The sequence below is a fragment of the Gambusia affinis genome, linkage group LG11 (assembly GCF_019740435.1).
Source record: "Gambusia affinis linkage group LG11, SWU_Gaff_1.0, whole genome shotgun sequence".
NCBI lineage: Eukaryota > Metazoa > Chordata > Actinopteri > Cyprinodontiformes > Poeciliidae > Gambusia > Gambusia affinis.
Window position 1 is genome coordinate 27,672,879 of NC_057878.1, and position 17,558 is coordinate 27,690,436.

At 38.3% G+C, this 17,558-nt stretch overlaps 1 protein-coding gene across 1 annotated transcript in view; it reads left to right on the top strand.

The window, feature by feature from the left end:
- The first annotated feature begins 7,828 nt into the window (after window positions 1-7,828).
- tmeff2a (transmembrane protein with EGF-like and two follistatin-like domains 2a) overlaps window positions 7,829-17,558 on the top strand; it is a 113,296-nt gene continuing 103,566 nt past the window's right edge. Inside the window, exon 1 of the mRNA XM_044131867.1 lies at window positions 7,829-8,472. Coding sequence (XP_043987802.1) covers window positions 8,295-8,472 — 178 coding nt within the window. The 5' untranslated portion in view covers window positions 7,829-8,294. The remainder of the gene's footprint in view (window positions 8,473-17,558) is intronic.

Consider the following 17,558-nt stretch of genomic DNA (forward strand, 5'->3'; position numbering starts at 1 on the left):
TCAAATGGAAGTGTGCTACAGCAGAAGTTATAATAAAACAGAATTCATCCCAAAACAGAAGTTATGGTAAAATGAAATGTACTCTCACAGAAACTACATCAAAACAGAAGTTATAACAGATTTTCCACTAGTTAGCAGTGCTGTGAACTGCTAGCTAAAAAGTTAGTTGTGCTAACTCTAATGTAGCAGTCATAAACATAAGTTCTGCTAACGCTAATGTGCTACAACAACACAGTATTTAGCTGGAGCTAATGCCAGATGCTAAATTCAGCCATGTTGATTCTCACCAGGTGATCGTGGAAATGCTCTCAGAATAATTTGTATGTGGAGTTTTGTATGGACTTCTTTAACACAATAAACACATAAATAAGCAGTTTTCTGCCACTTCAAAATAAGAGCATGAATATAACTGTCTAACTTTAAAAAAATAAAATAAAATAACCAAGGACCAAAACTTCAACACATGTTGAACTTTATTCACCTGAAAATTTGCAAAACAGTCAAAAAAATGTTGTCAATGTTAGCAAAAATGCTATTAGCGAGTTAGCAGTAGCATGCCCACTGTTTTAAAGTAAATAAAAATTTAATCAAAACAGATGCCACAGAAAACTTGCTAGCATGACTTTAATTTTAACTCAGTTGTAACTTTTACATGTTGACTCTACTGGGATGTTACTGGTTAATTTTTCTCCCAGTGCCTCACAAAGTTCAGGTAGTGACTCATTTATTAAACAGCAGAAAGTCACGGCTGCTGATCGATTCTCGTTCTGTTGAGCAAAACTAGAAAAACTGGAAAAAAATCAAACTTCACCTCAGTGTTTGTAAAATGTGCCTGAAACAATAAAACAAAATGAATTATGCAAATGAATCGATAGTTGAGTGTTTGCAAATCTTAACGAGCAGGAAACATCAACAGGAGAGCCGTCAGAGTAAGAACTGCCAAGAAGTTAAGAAATGAAATCAACCTGGAGCTTTTAACCAAAACAGAAAGCTGTAAAGAGGAAAACACACAAACGCACCCAGGAGGCTTTAAAGTGTGAACAGAAAGCTAAAAGCAAAGTGTTTACTCCTAAAAAATACAATCTTTTTAAGTATTTCTGACCCAGGAGGAGATAAACTAAAAGGAAATGGAGTTTAAACAGAGAAATTATCCAAAATACAAGAAAAGTTTAATTCTTAGAGCTGAAAATGTGAAGTTTTTTCACTTTAAATGTAACATTTAACCTTTACAGTTCAACAAAAAAACGATGCTGGTTTCATCACACCTTCATGGTCTTCAAGCTACATGACACTACGGACTTTGTTTAACCCTTACCCTGACCAATACCTTTACAAAACGATTATTTCCTCTATAGCATCTCTGATCGCTACAAGATGAAAAAATATTGAGAAAATCCAACTAAAACAAACTAACTTTATTTCAGCTTAATTGGATTCTTTGGATTTAATTGCATTATGGTTTCATGATGAATTAACGCTAAAAATAAATCAAAAAGATGCTCAAAAATCATTAGTTTAAAAAAGTGACGTCACATGTAGATTTTCTTTGGGTTTTTAGTTAAATTGCACCAAAAAAAGTTTTTTCTCTAAATATTAAAAAATTTCTCCACTTACATTCAACACTTTTCACTTTTCTCTCCCTTATATTTTATTTTTTGCTTTTTAATTTGTGTTTTTTTGTTTGTGTGGATTATTTAAATTGTTGCTGACCTCTGGTGTGGATTTGGTATGTTGGAAATTATAATTAATCCTTATTTTACCCGTTTTGTTGCACATTACTGTGATTGAATTTGAAAGCTGCCCAACTTTCTGGCTGTTTTAACAGAATTACAAAAGGCTCTGGTTCTTACGCAGCTATTTTTACGTCCAAAAGAAAAATGAAAAACATCTGGTGTGGTTTCTCAGGTCAAACTTTTCTTTAAAAAAACAGTTTAAACACTAAAAATCTATGAATATTCATTGTTTAGATAAAATTATTTATTTCTCCATTTAATCTCCATGCTTTGCGCTACATATCAGTTGACATTTGTTTATTTGATTTTCTGAAGCAGAAACTTGTAACTGTCTCTGTCCTCCTTCGTCAGGTTGATTAAAACACTACGACTGTTTTTGTTGGTAACTCTGTTTGGGTTTGGTTCTGGTTCTGTCTGTCTCTGGTCCAAATCCTGTGAGTGGTTCTGGAGACTCTTCAAACGTTTTGGTTCATCCTTTCAGCCGAAGTTGAATTTCTGATGACGCTGCGCAGCTTTGTTTACGTTACCTGCAGTTAAATAATCATAAACAAACCTGCAAATGTTTGATAAAATTATCATTTCTAGAAAGGCGTATCTGACAAGTAAATTATTGATGAGAAGTAAAAAATATTACTAAAGCTTTTATAAAGATGACTGAATCAGAATATCTTTTGATTATCTGAAACAAAGAAAAATAATAAAAATAATATTGGTGTAGAGCTTTAGCATTAGTGGAGTTATTGTTTATGATTAGCATTTTATCATTACCTTTCCTTAAATACCATACTGGCATAGAGCTTTAGCATTAGCAGAACTAACATTACTGATTAGCACTTTAGCATTAGCAGAACTAACATTACTGATTAGCGCTTTAGCAATAGCAGAACTAACATTGATGATTAGCACTTTAGCATTAGTAGAACTAACATTGATGATTAGCGCTTTAGTATTAGCAGAACTAACATTGATGATTAGCACTTTAGCATTAGTAGAACTAACATTGATGATTAGCGCTTTAGTATTAGCTTTCCCTATTTGCTATGTTGGTGTAGTGATTTAGCATTAGCATAATTACTGTGTATGATTAGTGCTTTTGGGTTAGCATCACTAACTTTTTTGTTAGTTTAAAGCTAATATTCCCATAAGAGCAAAGTGAATTATTTTTCTCTCAAAAGGGAAGCCAGAGTTAAAAACGTGAGATTCACTAATGTTGTAAACAAGCCATGAGGAAAGAGTAAGAGAAACAATCCCTCTCCTGTCAGGGTTTTAAAAAGCATAATCTTGTTTTTCGCTTTAAGAAATCGACTGAGAAGTAACACCATGAAGTATAGAAAATGAGCTACAGCTCAGATTTAACAAAGATTGGCAGCTCCTTCTTCTATTTTATTACTCAAAATAGAAACACAACAAATGAAGGACTCTGTGGCTTCTGCAGCTATGGATTGAAGCCACTTCACACATTTTGTCACAGTGAAACTGTGACGATTTTGTTTTTTGTTCTTCTCTGATTGTATTTACAGATAATATACGGGGTTGAGTGGAAAGCAGCAGCAGCGGCTCAGTTTGTCCAAATGATTCATGGGACAAAGAAAAAACGCTGCAAGCAAAGAGAGCAAGTTTCGTTTGAAATCAGAATTAAACCAGAACAAAGCAGCCCTGGTTCTGCTTTCCTCCCGCTCTGTCGGTTAGCCTCGTGTTTCCACTTCCACGCCGCTCTTTAAACCCACTCTGTGGATATTTATTCAGCTTACGCTGCACTTCGGTGAAAGGACTGAAACAAATAGCACCATGGACTTCATTTACATGGCACTCTCTTGTGTTCTTGACCTCTAAAGAGCACTTTACACTACAAACTATACTCACTCACTGATATAACACTTAGCGCTCCTTTACAGGTGATGCTGCTGGAGGAAAAGCTACATGCAGCTTATTATTAAAAAAAATAAAAAAGCAGAAGTGAGGAATCAAACTTGCGACCTTTACGATGACAGACCATTAAACTTCATTTTCATCTGCAGCTGACCAAAATACAATTTAATGTTTCAGAGGCTCTCAGGAAATCACTTGACCGTAGTTTCATAAATGGCCTTCGATTAAAGTCGTTAGCCTTTACGTTAGCGCTGATAAAACTCCATCTGCTGAAGGAGGACCAGAGCTGTGAAGAACAATGTTGTTTTTCTACCAAGATGGTCCAAAAAGCTGTTAAATATACACACATTTCTGCAGTGGCAAATATTTTTAACCTACTTTATTATGTGCTCTCCAAATCCATTAGCATCAAATAATTAGCATCTACATTTTGGACAATTTCTTCCTGGTTAATATGAGGTGCAGCTTGTGAAGCTACACAGTCAAAAATTAACAATAATTATAATTTTTAGAAAACAAAAAGATAGTGGTTAAGTTTTCAAAATAATATTTACACAATGTTATTAATCCATTTATAAATGTCAGAAGTTGACACTAAAAATGTAATTAATAAACAAAATATTTAGCAAATTATGAATATTTACCAAGCAAACCAACTTTAGCTTCAAAGTAAATATTTAATTAGTCAGCTACAAATGCTACTGGCTAACATGCTAATCCACTTGCCGATGACCAGAAGTGGGCTGTCAAAATAAAAGCTTGTGGCCTCTGCTGGTGATGAAAAGGTGACATGAGCAACAATTGAAGTACATCAGAGACGCCACTTGGCTTTTATTTTGACAGTCCACTTCCAGTTATCAGCATGTAAATTAGCATTTTAGCTAAATGTTTAGCTCTGAGCTACATATTTAGTTTGGACCTTAATATATAGCATGTTAATTAAATATATAGTCTAAAACTGTGACACTGAATGAATAAGATGTTGAAATTAATCCTCTTTTTTTTTCTTAAAACAGAATAAATAAAACAACTTATTGCTGTAATTTTTGACTTTGTAACTTTACAAACGGTTTGGAAAAAAAGTTTAAATAGCTCAACACAACAAAAGGTACAAGTTGCTTAAGGATTCTTTTGTGTCATTTCCTTCAGTGGTTCTTGGTCCAGCGCCCCCACAGGCCAGGAGGGGAACAGGTTTTTCAAAAAGTTTGATTTGTTTGACTCAGCTGAGAGAAAGAGAACCACAGCAACTGGAGTTGGAACAAATGTTGCCGTTTTGATTCTGAGTCCACTGGACTATCAGGTGTGAAAACGGTCGTTGAATCAGACATTCTCGTCCAACATCAGTGTTTGACCTCACAAATGTGCTTCTGAAAAGTACTTCGATTTACACCTAAACTTTGTAAATGGATTCCTGGAAGAGTTAAGGATGTTTTAGCTTTTATTTCAACCACTGGAGATGAAGAGTGGAAGAACTGCTGGTGTTTGTCTGAAAAGCTGTTACTAACCGAGGAGAAACCCTGAAGTAACGAGCAACAAAGCAATTATTTGTTTCCAAACATTTGCAGCTTTTCTCCCCCAGAACATCATGAGGTCAGGTTTCTTTCCCCACCGATTTGCTCCAACGGGGGCAAATCGAACACTTGACCTCTTGAACGCCTTCAGATGTGGGACGAGTCCAGATCCACGGCAACAACGGCGGATTCCACAATCCGTCCCGGAAATAAAGCCGCAGCCACTGGAGTTATTTCTGGAGAGGTAGAGAGACAGAGGCTTCATGTTGTTTCATAGAGGAGCCTGCTGGACAATAACGCTGTGTGTGTGTGCGTGTGTGTGTGTGTGTATGCGTGTGTGTGTGTGTGTGGGTGTGCGTGCGTGTGTGTGTGTGTGCGTGCGTATGCGTGTGTGTGTGTGTGTGTGGTATAAATCAGCAGCACACTGAGCCTTTTATAGCTCCTCTCTGTGGTTTTGCTTTTTATTTCCTTCAGCCTGTAGCCGTTCACTATGACGGAGTTTTAGGACCAGGCTGAGAAAATTAAGAAAATATAAAAATTCAGAGAATAAAGTCATAACTTTTTTACTTTATTCTCCAGATATTGACTCTATTCTTGTATTATTTATACTTTTCTATTTTTTAACTTTATTCTCATAATGTCACGACTCTTACGATTGGCTGAAACAAAGCAGGTATCTGATTGGCTACAGATCATTCTTTTTTTTTTTTTTAAAGTCATAGAAGTCTGAAAATTCACAAACCTTTATTTCAAACTATTGTTTAAAAACAAGTAGGACAAGAGAGAACATGCATACATAACCAAAAACAAAATATTTACCTCATCCTTACTTTTCTGTTCATAAAAGAGTAAGAATTTTCTTAATTTAATGAAATATATTCAGTAATTTTCAGAAATGCCTAATTAAAGTTTGTAACTCCAGATTTGTTTGCATCAAAAACACGTATGTGAATCTTGTTGCTGTCATGTGAACCCAAATGCAGAGAGGCAGCTGGTAGATGAAGTTTAACAATCCAAACATGATGAAGGACAACTGGGAACACAGGGAGCCAGAGCAGAACAAAAACCAGGGACAACTGGGAACACAGGGAGACAGAGCAGAACAAAAAACAGGGACAACTGGGAAGTAACAGGATTAGATGGGAGGAAACCAGCAAGGAGGAACCAAGAATGAAGTGCTTAAATGATAATCAAATGCTGAACAAAGACCTGGGCTGATGAGATAATGGGTTTCAGGTGAGGAGAGAGAGAGAGAAAGTGACACAGGCGGCGAGGGAGAGCAGACTTTAAACTGACTAAATAACTAAACATAAGAAAGTGATAAATAGTAACTAGATAAACGTAACTAGAATCACTAAGAAGGAACCAGTGGCGGTCAGGAAGTAAAAATAAAGCCATGAGAAGAAAAACAGATGCTAACAATTCTGAAATAAAATAAATCTATCCTCTTTAGTTTTCTACAAATTTATGTCCTTATTGATTTTTATTGCAAAACATTTCTATGGTAAAAATCACTGAATTTATGCGTCTCACTACAGAGAGGCAGTGTAGTGCTCAGCCTCACCTGTGGGGGCGCTGTATCACACCTGAATGAAGCAGGCATATCATCATTATACTTGATTGATTTCTCATGTTCTACGTTGATGTTCCACAGTCTGTGAGGAACATCTATTTATATATTTAGTCTTTCTGTTTGGCCATAAATGTGCCGTGAAAATGCAGCAGCTGGAGCAGAAAGTACCTTGATTCACTGACAGGGGGCGCTGCTGAGCCCCACAGACACAACAAGCAACTGGGGCTCTTCTTCTACGCTTTGAAAAGAATGAAAACTGTGAGGATTTGAGTTTTCTGTGTGTTTATTTTGGTCTCTGTGACAGTTGAGTCTCCATGTTGTCCCGTCAGCCCTTTGATTGATCCCAGCCGTGTCTCCTTCCCCTGATCACCCTCCGTGTTTTTAATCCCAGCCGTGTCTCTTGTTCCTGGTCTATCCAGTCGTCTGTGGCTGTTTCCAGCTGCTACCAGTTCTGAGCTCCTAGCCTTCTGCTCACCTGTGCGTTATTCCTAAACCATCATTTTGTGTCACTGTTCCAAAACCGCAAAACGTGACAAAAACAGTCGAGGAGGAAAAACGATACAGACGGAACAAAACCATTCAAGGCCACTTTTTGTTTGAGAACAAGAAAAAAGAAGACATTTAAAAAAACAACAGCAGAATGACGGCGACTTTATGGATGTCATTTAAAATAAAGATAAGATCATACAGGATTTTAATCAGAAAAGAGAAGTCGGCCAAAGTAAGCAGACATAATTAAAAAAAAAAAGTGACCTTGCTAAATTCTTTTATCTTTATTGCTAAATTGTTAGATGTAGTCAAATTAAAATAAGGTTTCTATATTGGGTTTTGGATTTGTATGTGTGACTCATCATCGCTCGTCACTGAAGGAACTGAAGTAAAAACAGAAACAATACAGAACTAAAAGACAGAACCGACAAAACACTAAATATCCTGACAGTTTTCTGTGTTTATTGGCACTGTTGTAGCTCCATATACTCCACTGTACTCCTGTAACTCAGACATTTAATTGTGATGAACCCTCTCTCTCTCTCTCTTTCTGTCTCTCTCTCTCGCCCCCCCCCCCCCCTCTCTCTCTCTCTCTCTCTCTCTCTCTCTCTCTCTCCACGTGACCAGTGGCAGCTGCCGGAGACCCAGGCGGACAGAAACATTGTGGCTGCGGCTCTGAACGCACCGGAGTAGCGCTGCTGTTGTCTCACCGCGGATATTTGACCACGCGCCTCCATCCTCCTCTCCCCTCTTCCTCCTCCTCCCCCCGCTGGATCCCCTCTTCACTTCTTTTTTGTTGTTTTTATCCCTGAATCACCTGTTTCCTCCATCCCTCCGTCCTGTCTCCTTCCTCCTCACAGTTCAGCATCCTCTCCTCCAATCTGCCTCGCCAACTTTTTCCATCCCACTCATCCTCCCTGCTGGCTCCCAGCTCTGGTTCTGGTTCTGGTTCTGGTTCTGGTTTTTGCCTCGGATCGGCTCAGTTGCTCCGGGCCGCTGCTTCATGGGGCGCACCGTGTCGCTCGGAAAATGCTCCGCCGTCGGGCTGTAGGCGCCCCGCTGCTGCGCGCCGTTCCCCCGCCTCGCCCGAGCTGCGGCCGGGGCCACTGAGAGAGAGAGATGGGTCCGTCCGCTCCGGCTCGGCCGAACCGGGGTTGGGTTACGGCCGCGGCTCTAACTGGAGGCTGGATCCGGATCACCATCGTCTCCTTCCTCGCTACTTTACCTGTGGAGCAGCTGCGCGCCTTCCCGTCCTCCCTCAGCGACTGCCAGACGCCGACCGGCTGGAACTGCTCCGGTGAGACCCGATTCGGTTCCGGATTCTCGATCCAAGTCCCGCCGGACTGGAATAAAAGTTTATGGTTGTGTTTTTGTGGCGTGTTGTGGTGCGAAACGTCTCAATCTGACAGTTATTACAGTTGCAGATTATTAAAATAAATTGATGAAAAAACATCGATTAGAATCTGCAGAAACCAGAACAGTAACATCTGGAGTTTTCTCTGTTTCTGTCCACATTTTGTGGCTGTGAAACCTAAAAAAAAGACGTAAAGAGAGCAGACATATTTCCCCCGCCGCCCGTCCGAGTCTGAGCCCTTAAAAATAGCTCCAGGACGACCAGCAGCGGCAGCAGCAGAGGTATTGATATTACAACATCCACAGCAATATGGAGTCATGCTGCCGCTTCCCATTTAAACACCCTAACTCATCCATTTACGTCTAATGCTAAAAAAACCCGCCAAAAACTCAACCTGGTTGGGAAAGCAGAGATTATTTCCTTCACTTTCTGCGTTAAAGTCCGCAGCAACTCGGTGATGAATGAGCTCATCTGTTTAAACCTATTAGTGATATTTTCCGGTCATTTATGCCGGAGATCGATCATGTGTTGATCGAGATACGCCCCTCTGATAATCTCCACCCTGCATTATGCATTGAATCATCTGATAATGACACACACACACACACACACACACACACACCCACACACACACACACACACACACACACTTCCTGACACTCTCATATGCATTTCGGCGAAGCCTTTTATCCAACACGCCTTGAGGAGGCTTAAGTGCATACAGTACACACACACACACACCCACAAACACCCTACACACACACACACACACACACACACACATCGAGAATCAATTGGATCGAGCAAACTGTGACGAGGGGAATGTGGGTCCACTGGAACAAAAAGATAAAGCTCTCTCTGTTATAATTATAGCGCTTTAATAAACTCTCCGGCTTAATTATTCTCTCATTTCACGCATTTTAAAAACAAAACCACCTTTCTGTTCAGAGAATAACTGGAAAATGTTCAAATGTTGGTTCAACAAAGATCTTCAGTTGGTTTAAATCTAAAAGTCAGAGTTGTGACGTCAACAGTCTCCAGTTGGGACTTTTTGTCTAATTCAGGAGGTTTTAATAAGTTAATATTGTGTGTTTGCTGGTTTTTATTAGTAATTATTCAAAGTATTGTGATGATGTTTGCATCGACTGGCTGGTGAATACTCAACAGCTCTTACTTTTTAAAAATGTCTTCTTCAACTTTTGCTGCCGCCATTTTGCGACAGCTGACGTAAACTGATTGTGTTTATGAAATTATTCCACGTCTGTTTGAAAGATTAATAAATACATTCATAAACACAAAAACGAAGATCGTCTCTATGATTTAGGAATGTCTTAGTTTTATAAATGTGCATTTAATGAACTACCTTTTCATTGTTTTCTCAATAACTGAAACTTCATTAGTTTTAGTTCATTATAATAATCAGTTGGATTATTTTATGGTTATGTTACATGTTATGGTTGGATTATTTGGTTGTTACGTTCTGAGAGTTTTGGTTTGTGCAGAGTTGGAGTTGGTTGTGAGTTTCTGAAACTTCTTGGTCACGTTTCTTGATTTGGGTAATTTATGCAGATTTTTTTATTTTTCTGCTTCTTTCAAACCAAAACTTGTTGTTTGTCTTTGTCTTCTTGACATATGGAAGAGAAACCAGCCAATATGAAGCAGCTTTTATGGAAATGTGTTGTTGTTCTCACAGTGGAGGATCCTGAGCAGCTGGTTCATTTCCATCCGATTTAAAAAAGAAAAGAAGAAGAACCAGAAGCGGTCAGCAGTTTCTTACGCACGCTTCAGTGAAGCCACAGTTAATGGACAGACGATCCATTTAATGGGACTACAGCGTTAGCACGGCGGAGGAATTGAACTATTGAGCGAAGTCTGTCAGATTCCAGTTGGATAAGTGGCAATATTCCCAGTTTCAGCTCATTACTCCCAGGTTTTTCCAGTTCACGTAATATGTCTCTGACCCAAGGAATTGAAAAACAATGTAGCTGGTGGTAAATTGGGCGGTCAGCTGGACATTTGTCTCCACTGTATTCATCAATCTATAGGCTGTTTCACTATGTTTAGCAGTTGGGTTGCTTTGGGATCCATATGTACCTTTTAGAGTCGGGAAAGTGATGAGAAACCCAACAAGATTTATCATTTTTTCATGCTTACTGAACCGTTTATGTTCACAGGTTTTTCTGTGGAAGGTAAATACAAATTATTTGTGGAAAATTTGCCTATTTGGTAGCAAAAATGCAGCTTGGGAAGCTAAAATACCTAGCTTAAATGCTACATGACATGCTATTGGCTGGTGTTTTTGCAAAGTAGCAAATCCAAAAGTGCCATTCATATTCCTTGGCTGAACTATTGAAATCAGAAACAAAGAAGACTGTAGTTGTTAGCTTTTGTTGGAGTGCTAAGACGGTTTCCACTGAGTGTTTTGATGGATATTTGGTGTTTAAACTGTTAAAACATTCAGAAAATGACAAAAAATATATAATTTTGCAATTCCATTAAATGAGACACAATAAAAATCACACATGAAGAAGTTTCTTCAGGCGATTAATCACTAAAAAACGTGCAACGATGTCATACTCCAGCTACTTCCTGTCTGGTTTTTTGTTGTTTCTGCCAGTAGCAACATCCGGTTACTGATCATGTGATTTATTTGATGCGAAAAAAGTGATTCCATCACAGGTTTGCAAAACTAATTTCAATACGGCCAAAAAAAGTTGCTTTTTCAAAATTGCCGCATGTGCATTGAGCAAATTCATTTTCGTAGTTCCAATTTGCATAATAGTTTGGCCAATAGAAATGCAGATAGAGATTTATTAATTACCAACAGTATTTTAACATCTATTTTCTGAGTTACATGGAGCCAATTTATAAACCTGGTTCCCTGGTTTTAGTCAGAGCTTGAGCAGCAGCGATCAACAGCCGTTACATTTAACTGGTAAAATTAAATCAAGTTTAAATTATTGAGGTGTGATGAGGTACAAAATCAAAATCACCAGGTTAAACTTTAAAGAAAACCAAAAATTGATGTTAGCCAATAATAGATACGACACTAAACTTAATATATCTAGAACAGAGGTGTCCAAAGTGCGGTTCGGGGGCCATTTGTGGCCCTTGGGATGATATTTTTCTGACCCCCAACTGGAGTTCAATAAAATATAAGTTTTATTTTACTTTTTATTTTTATCACGGTCAAATTATTCCAGACATTTACAATGGAAAATGTTAAGTACATCACAAAGTATTTGTATTTTAATGATCGAGGTTTTACAGACAGTAGAAATAATTTTATCCTGAGACGTTGCTGGACCAAGATTATCTAAAAATATCAACTGATCTGAAAGAAACTGACCCAAAATCTTGTTCTTATAACTGAATAATAAATCTTTTAACTTAAAAGATTCAGAAAACTATATTCCTTTTTCTTGTGAAATCCTTTTTATCTGTTGGATCTAAAGTGAATAAAATCCCCTTTTTCACAAAAAATGAGAACTGTATTTTCTTGATTTTTGTGAAGTAATTTTGAATGGACTATTTTTGCATGTAACAAAGTTTTGTGACCCCTGATCTAGGATGTATGGCCACATAGCAGCAGCCATCCTGTTGAAACCTTAATGGATTTAAAGTAATTTTACTCCTTTGCCTCTTTTCTGACCTTTCTGGTCTTGAACTTGTTGCGTAGCCATGAGAGAGGTCACAAAAGGATGTTTCACCACTGTGGTTGTTCTGCCTTCATTACTAATTCATGATGCTTCATTATTGATCAGCGCGATGCTTAAAACACCAAAGCAGGACTTCTTGATCTCCAGGTAGATGGAGCTGCATTTGGCTGACATCGTCTCTCTTTTAGACCAGAAAGTGCTTCTGCTGCAGTCTTAATTGTTCACATATAAACATTATCTGTTCAATATTTGATGTTTGGCAGCTTGTTTTCGTTAATTATTCAGGCGACTGTAATCTCCTCCCGGAGCAGCAGGAAGTATAGGCTTTCCTGGCGGCCATGTTCAGGTGTTATTTGCAGGAAGATGACATAATCGCCAGCAAACCCGTACAGTTCATGTTTAATAAAACGTTTGTCTGTATTTGCTAAAACGATTCTCAGCAGAACAAACGAGATTTTAAATTACAGCAGCTGAAAAATAAAAAGTGCTGACAGCTAACAGGACGTGGAGCAGAAATGTTATCAAGATGTTTTTGTGACAAAAATACTTGATTAATTTTTTTTTTATTTTTATTTTTTATACATTTTTACTCAGATTTTTATGAGTCATTTTATTTCTTCTCTTGAATACAATTTCTGGATTCCCATTGAATGAAAAACCAAAAAATCACCAGACAGACATAAACCTGCAGATTCTGTTTTATAAGTTTTTTTTTTTTTAAAGAAACTGATTTGGAAAAATATTTTTTTTACCTGATTTTTTATTTTTGTTACATATAAATTAGTCATTAATGTCCTAAAAATACCAAAAATGATTTGGTATTTTTGGTCCGTCTGATGATGTCATTTTTCAATACTAAATGATTGATAATTTGATAAGTTACTCAGTACTTCAGTAGACTTTTTACCGAATACTTTTTTACTTTCACTTGAGTAAAAGTATGATGAAGTAGCGCTACTCTTACTTGAATAATATTTTTTGCTTTTTACTCTCCTGTTTTTTGTGTCATTTTTGTTTATTTAATTTCAGCCAAACAGAATCTGTAAAAAATTAATGCAACTAAAGGAATTTGAATTTTATTCTTTTTACATGTCAGAGATTTTTAAAAGATTTAATTTGTTGTTATTTTTTTATGTCACAAATGGGGAATTACAGTTTTCACTAATATGCTGGAACATAAACATCTGCATATCAACACCTTTGAAATCTGTTTCTACAGAAAGAGAAAAACATGAAACCATAGCAACATAGGCATTTATAATAATAATTACATCACAGAAAAGTTCAGCTTAATACTAGACGTATTTGGTGGCAAAGAAGACCAGAAATACCTTTAGCACAAAGCTAATTGACATGCTATTGCTAACGTTTTCAAAGCAGCCAATCCAGGAGTACGGCTGAGGAAGACCGTAGATGTTAGCGTCTGTGGTAATGCTAAGACGGTTTGTGTATTAATGCATAATAACTTATATTTGGTCTTGAACTCTTGAAACAGACAGTTGTAAGTGTTTTTAGAGGGAGTTTAAATTTTTCAGGTGATTTTAGCTGTTAGAACAATTTACTTTGAATTATTATAAGGTGCATTCACACCAGCTGTTTAATCTGCTTTAATCCGACTCCGGTTCGTTTGGAAGGACTGAATGCTGATCCCACCTGAAACCAGACTCTGGTTTTGGTTCTGTTGAAGTGAACTCTGGTTCAGTTTGAATGCATATGTAAACACCAAGCGGACCAGAGACTGCACCAAAAACAGGAAGTGAACTACAGTGCAGGGCATTCTGGGTAAATACAACCAAAACAAATGTGCTAGGCTAGCGTTAGCAGGAGAACTGACTCAAGATCCTCAAGTGCTAAAATCTTACACCGCTCCATCTTACACCGCTCAGTGTCTTCAGAGGTTTTTGTATCGTTTCCTTCCTGCTGCAGCGCCCCCACAGGCCAGGAGGGGAACAGGTTTTTCAAAGGGTTTGGTTGGTTTGACAAAGAGTAGAGAGAAAGAGAACCACAGCAACTGGACCTGGAACCGACGTTTCAGTTCTGATCTCAAATGGAACTGAATCTACCAGATTATCAGGTGTGAAAACATTTCTGATTAACGCCGTGGCTTTGAACCCAACAGAAATGGAAAAATGTACAAGATGATCCCGTCAGGAACAAAGCACGCGTCTGTAGCATCGATCAGACTGTTGGTTGATTTATTGGCTGAAATTTATGGCAGTTTTGATTCATGGAGCCAATTCACTTAAAAAACATCCAGAGTTTCATATTTTCTGAGCGTGAAGCTTCTTAACTCCTCAGCTTCTATCTCCACATCAGGAACTTTAACCAAACGAGTCGTAACTGGAGTCCCGGCGGCTCCGTCTCTTTAACACAAACACTGCGTCCTTATGCTGATTATCTAAACCTGTTGCATCATCTGCAGAAAGGTCACGCATCTGGAATCAGAGCCTCCGTAGCGAGTGTCACGTCGCCGTGACCTTTCGTTATGTTGCTAAGAAACAAGGGAAACTTAGGCTCTGTGGTAAACACCAACAGAACAGGCGAGGACCACCAGACAAGAGCAGAGCTGATTACAGAATCCTCAAACATGCCTCCGGTAACAAACCTGCCAGATCTGAAGCGGACCAGACAAACTGTTGTCCAAACAGATGAAGCACAGACAAGCAGACGCTTTCTTTGATTCATCACTGAGATTCTGGATGAAGTTTTGACACGACTGGAGCTGCTGAACTTCTAACCTCCTGCTCCGGGAAGAAGATGCAATCTCTTGCAACATTTCCTTTATCTTTTTTTATTTCATACTCATGTGTTTGTTTTATTTTGTTGCTGTTTTTTTTCCAGCCTAAACAATATGCAGAAATCTGAGCTTACAAGGCGCCGGGAAAAACATGCCAAGTTGGCTTGAGTTTCAAGTATCGATGTCTTCCAAACATATGCACAGCTGCTTCTGCAGGGACTGGAAAGTAAAGCTGCAGAAAGCAGAGAGATTGTTTTTCGCTCAGAAACGTGGTTGTGATGAACAGCTAACATGTTTGCATGTCTGGAAAAACTGGTTGTGAGAAACGAAGGGACTGCAGACTCAGCAGGAAGGTTCACCGGAGCCGCCGTTCCTCCAGAGTGGGACAGTTTTACTGCCGGCCTGCACGGATTTCCAGTGCAGGCCTGTATATTCTAAAAACATATTCTATGTTTTTAGAATATACAGAGGAAATACAAACAGCCAGCTGCATCTATGTGAGCGGCAGAATTATGTTTTCCAGGCATGTGGAGCCAATTTACAGCAAATCAAGTAACTATGTTAACCTCAGATGACGAGAAAATGCTAAACACATCAAATATAACTTAGAAATTTTAATTCATAATTTAATGCCTTGAAATTGGGTCTCTGTCTCTTTAAAAAGTCCTGCTCCTTCTGAAGTCATCCCAACATGGCTCTCTATTAACCCTTTAACAACGTATCTACTACTGATACTCTGAGAAGTAGCTCCTATGATGAGCTCACCAGGTGTTTGCTAATTGCTAGGCTAGTCTGAAGGAGCTGAGTGGGGGGAGGAGCTCTGACTCGAAGGCGGAGCTAAGCCCAGTCAGCCGTTTTATGCAGCTGAATAGAATCCTTCTATTAAAGGATTTCTCAAACATGAATAAAAGAATCAAAGCAACACTCCAGTAAGAAGAGTAAAATAATATCATGTTATGATATAAAGCTGAAAGAAAAGACGTCGATTTCACACAATACTGGCCTTTAATGAAGCGTTTACTCAAAATACCCATTTTCTACAGAGACGTGTTTTAAGATCCAGGATCATCAGCGCAATCAACTGAAGTTCAAAATGACATCGACTAGAATATCTGAGCTAGGTTTCCGACTTTTGAGCGAACTTTTAAAATGTTGCTAAACAGAAAGAAAGAGGAAAATGTGAATTAAAGATGTTTCCATCAACTGGTTTGGAGCGAAGTTACTAGGCTACGATTGATACGATTGATTATGTAGCTGCTAATCTCCAGCTGTTTCCATCCAATTGTCATGCAAATTTTAATGTAACTTTTAAAAAGTTGTAAATATAGAAAATAGAAAATGTGATTTATGTTTGTCTCCACAAAGTGTGGTTTCACCAGATGCATTACGGTAACAAACAGGAAGTAGAGGAAGTGGCCTGGACCGCACATCTCAGAAAAATCTTTTCTCTTCCCAACCTGGAGGTTTGGACTGGGAGATTTTTCAGAGTTTCATGCCCCTGGTAAGGCACAGACCCACAGTAAACCTGTCACAAAACACAATTGAGCAAATGTTGTCCAAAAGCTCAACATTTCTGGGATTTTGTAGAAATTTGCTGCTCCATGGCCAATTATTTTGTGTTTTCTTATAAACTTGTTTTTATTTTTTGTCAGATCTTCAATTAAAATTTTTTATTCGAAATACATTAAATTAATCTAAACATTTAATATTTTGTGGCATAAATTTACTCCTTGATGGCCAAGTATTTTCTATGTTCTTATCTAAAATGACCTTATTTGAGCCTTGATGTAAAACATATTGAATATAATTTAAAAAACTGTAAAGTGATTCAAAGTTTACAATCTTCCAAGCGGTTTCCACTGAAGCTCGACTCCCTGCTGGAATCCTTCCTCCCGTTTGTCTGAAAAATCCTCGTTTCATCGTCGGTTCCTTCCAGTCCTCAGAGATTTACGTCGGTAGGAAACGCCGGCGCTCCTTTGTGGCCGCTTCACAGAGACGGTTCCTTTGTGTTTGTGGTGCAGACGGAGTGACTTCCTGCGTGTAAGTCATGATTGGATTGTTGTTCATAAGACGATGCGAGAGCCTCCAGCGGTAATGAATCCCTCGGCGGTTCTGTTTACGGTTTTCCTGTAGTTTCCAGGCGGCACATCTGGTTCTGGCTGCTGCAGACGGTTTAACGGCATTTCTTCTTCTTCTTCTGCTTCTCCTCCTTTCATTTCAAAACACTTCAGTGTGTTTACCTCTTGGAGAAACTGACACTGTTATCAGATTTTAAAAAGATTGTATTTCTTGTTATAAAGCACAGATTATAAACAATTTATACATTATTGTGATGCTTGATATTTACGATGCTCATCATTATTGTTGTTGTTGTTGCTGTTGTTGTTGTTGCTGTTGTTGTTGTTGCTGTTGTTGTTGTTGCTGTTGTTGTTGTTGCTGTTGTTGTTGTTGCTGTTGTTGTTGTTGTTGCTGTTGTTGTTGTTGTTGTTGCTGTTGTTGTTGTTGTTGTTGTTGTTGTTGCTGTTGCTGTTGTTGCTGCTGTTGCTGTTGTTGTTGTTGTCGCTGTTGCTGTTGTTGTTGCTGCTGTTGCTGTTGTTGTTGTTGTTGTTGTTGTTGCTGTTGCTGTTGTTGTT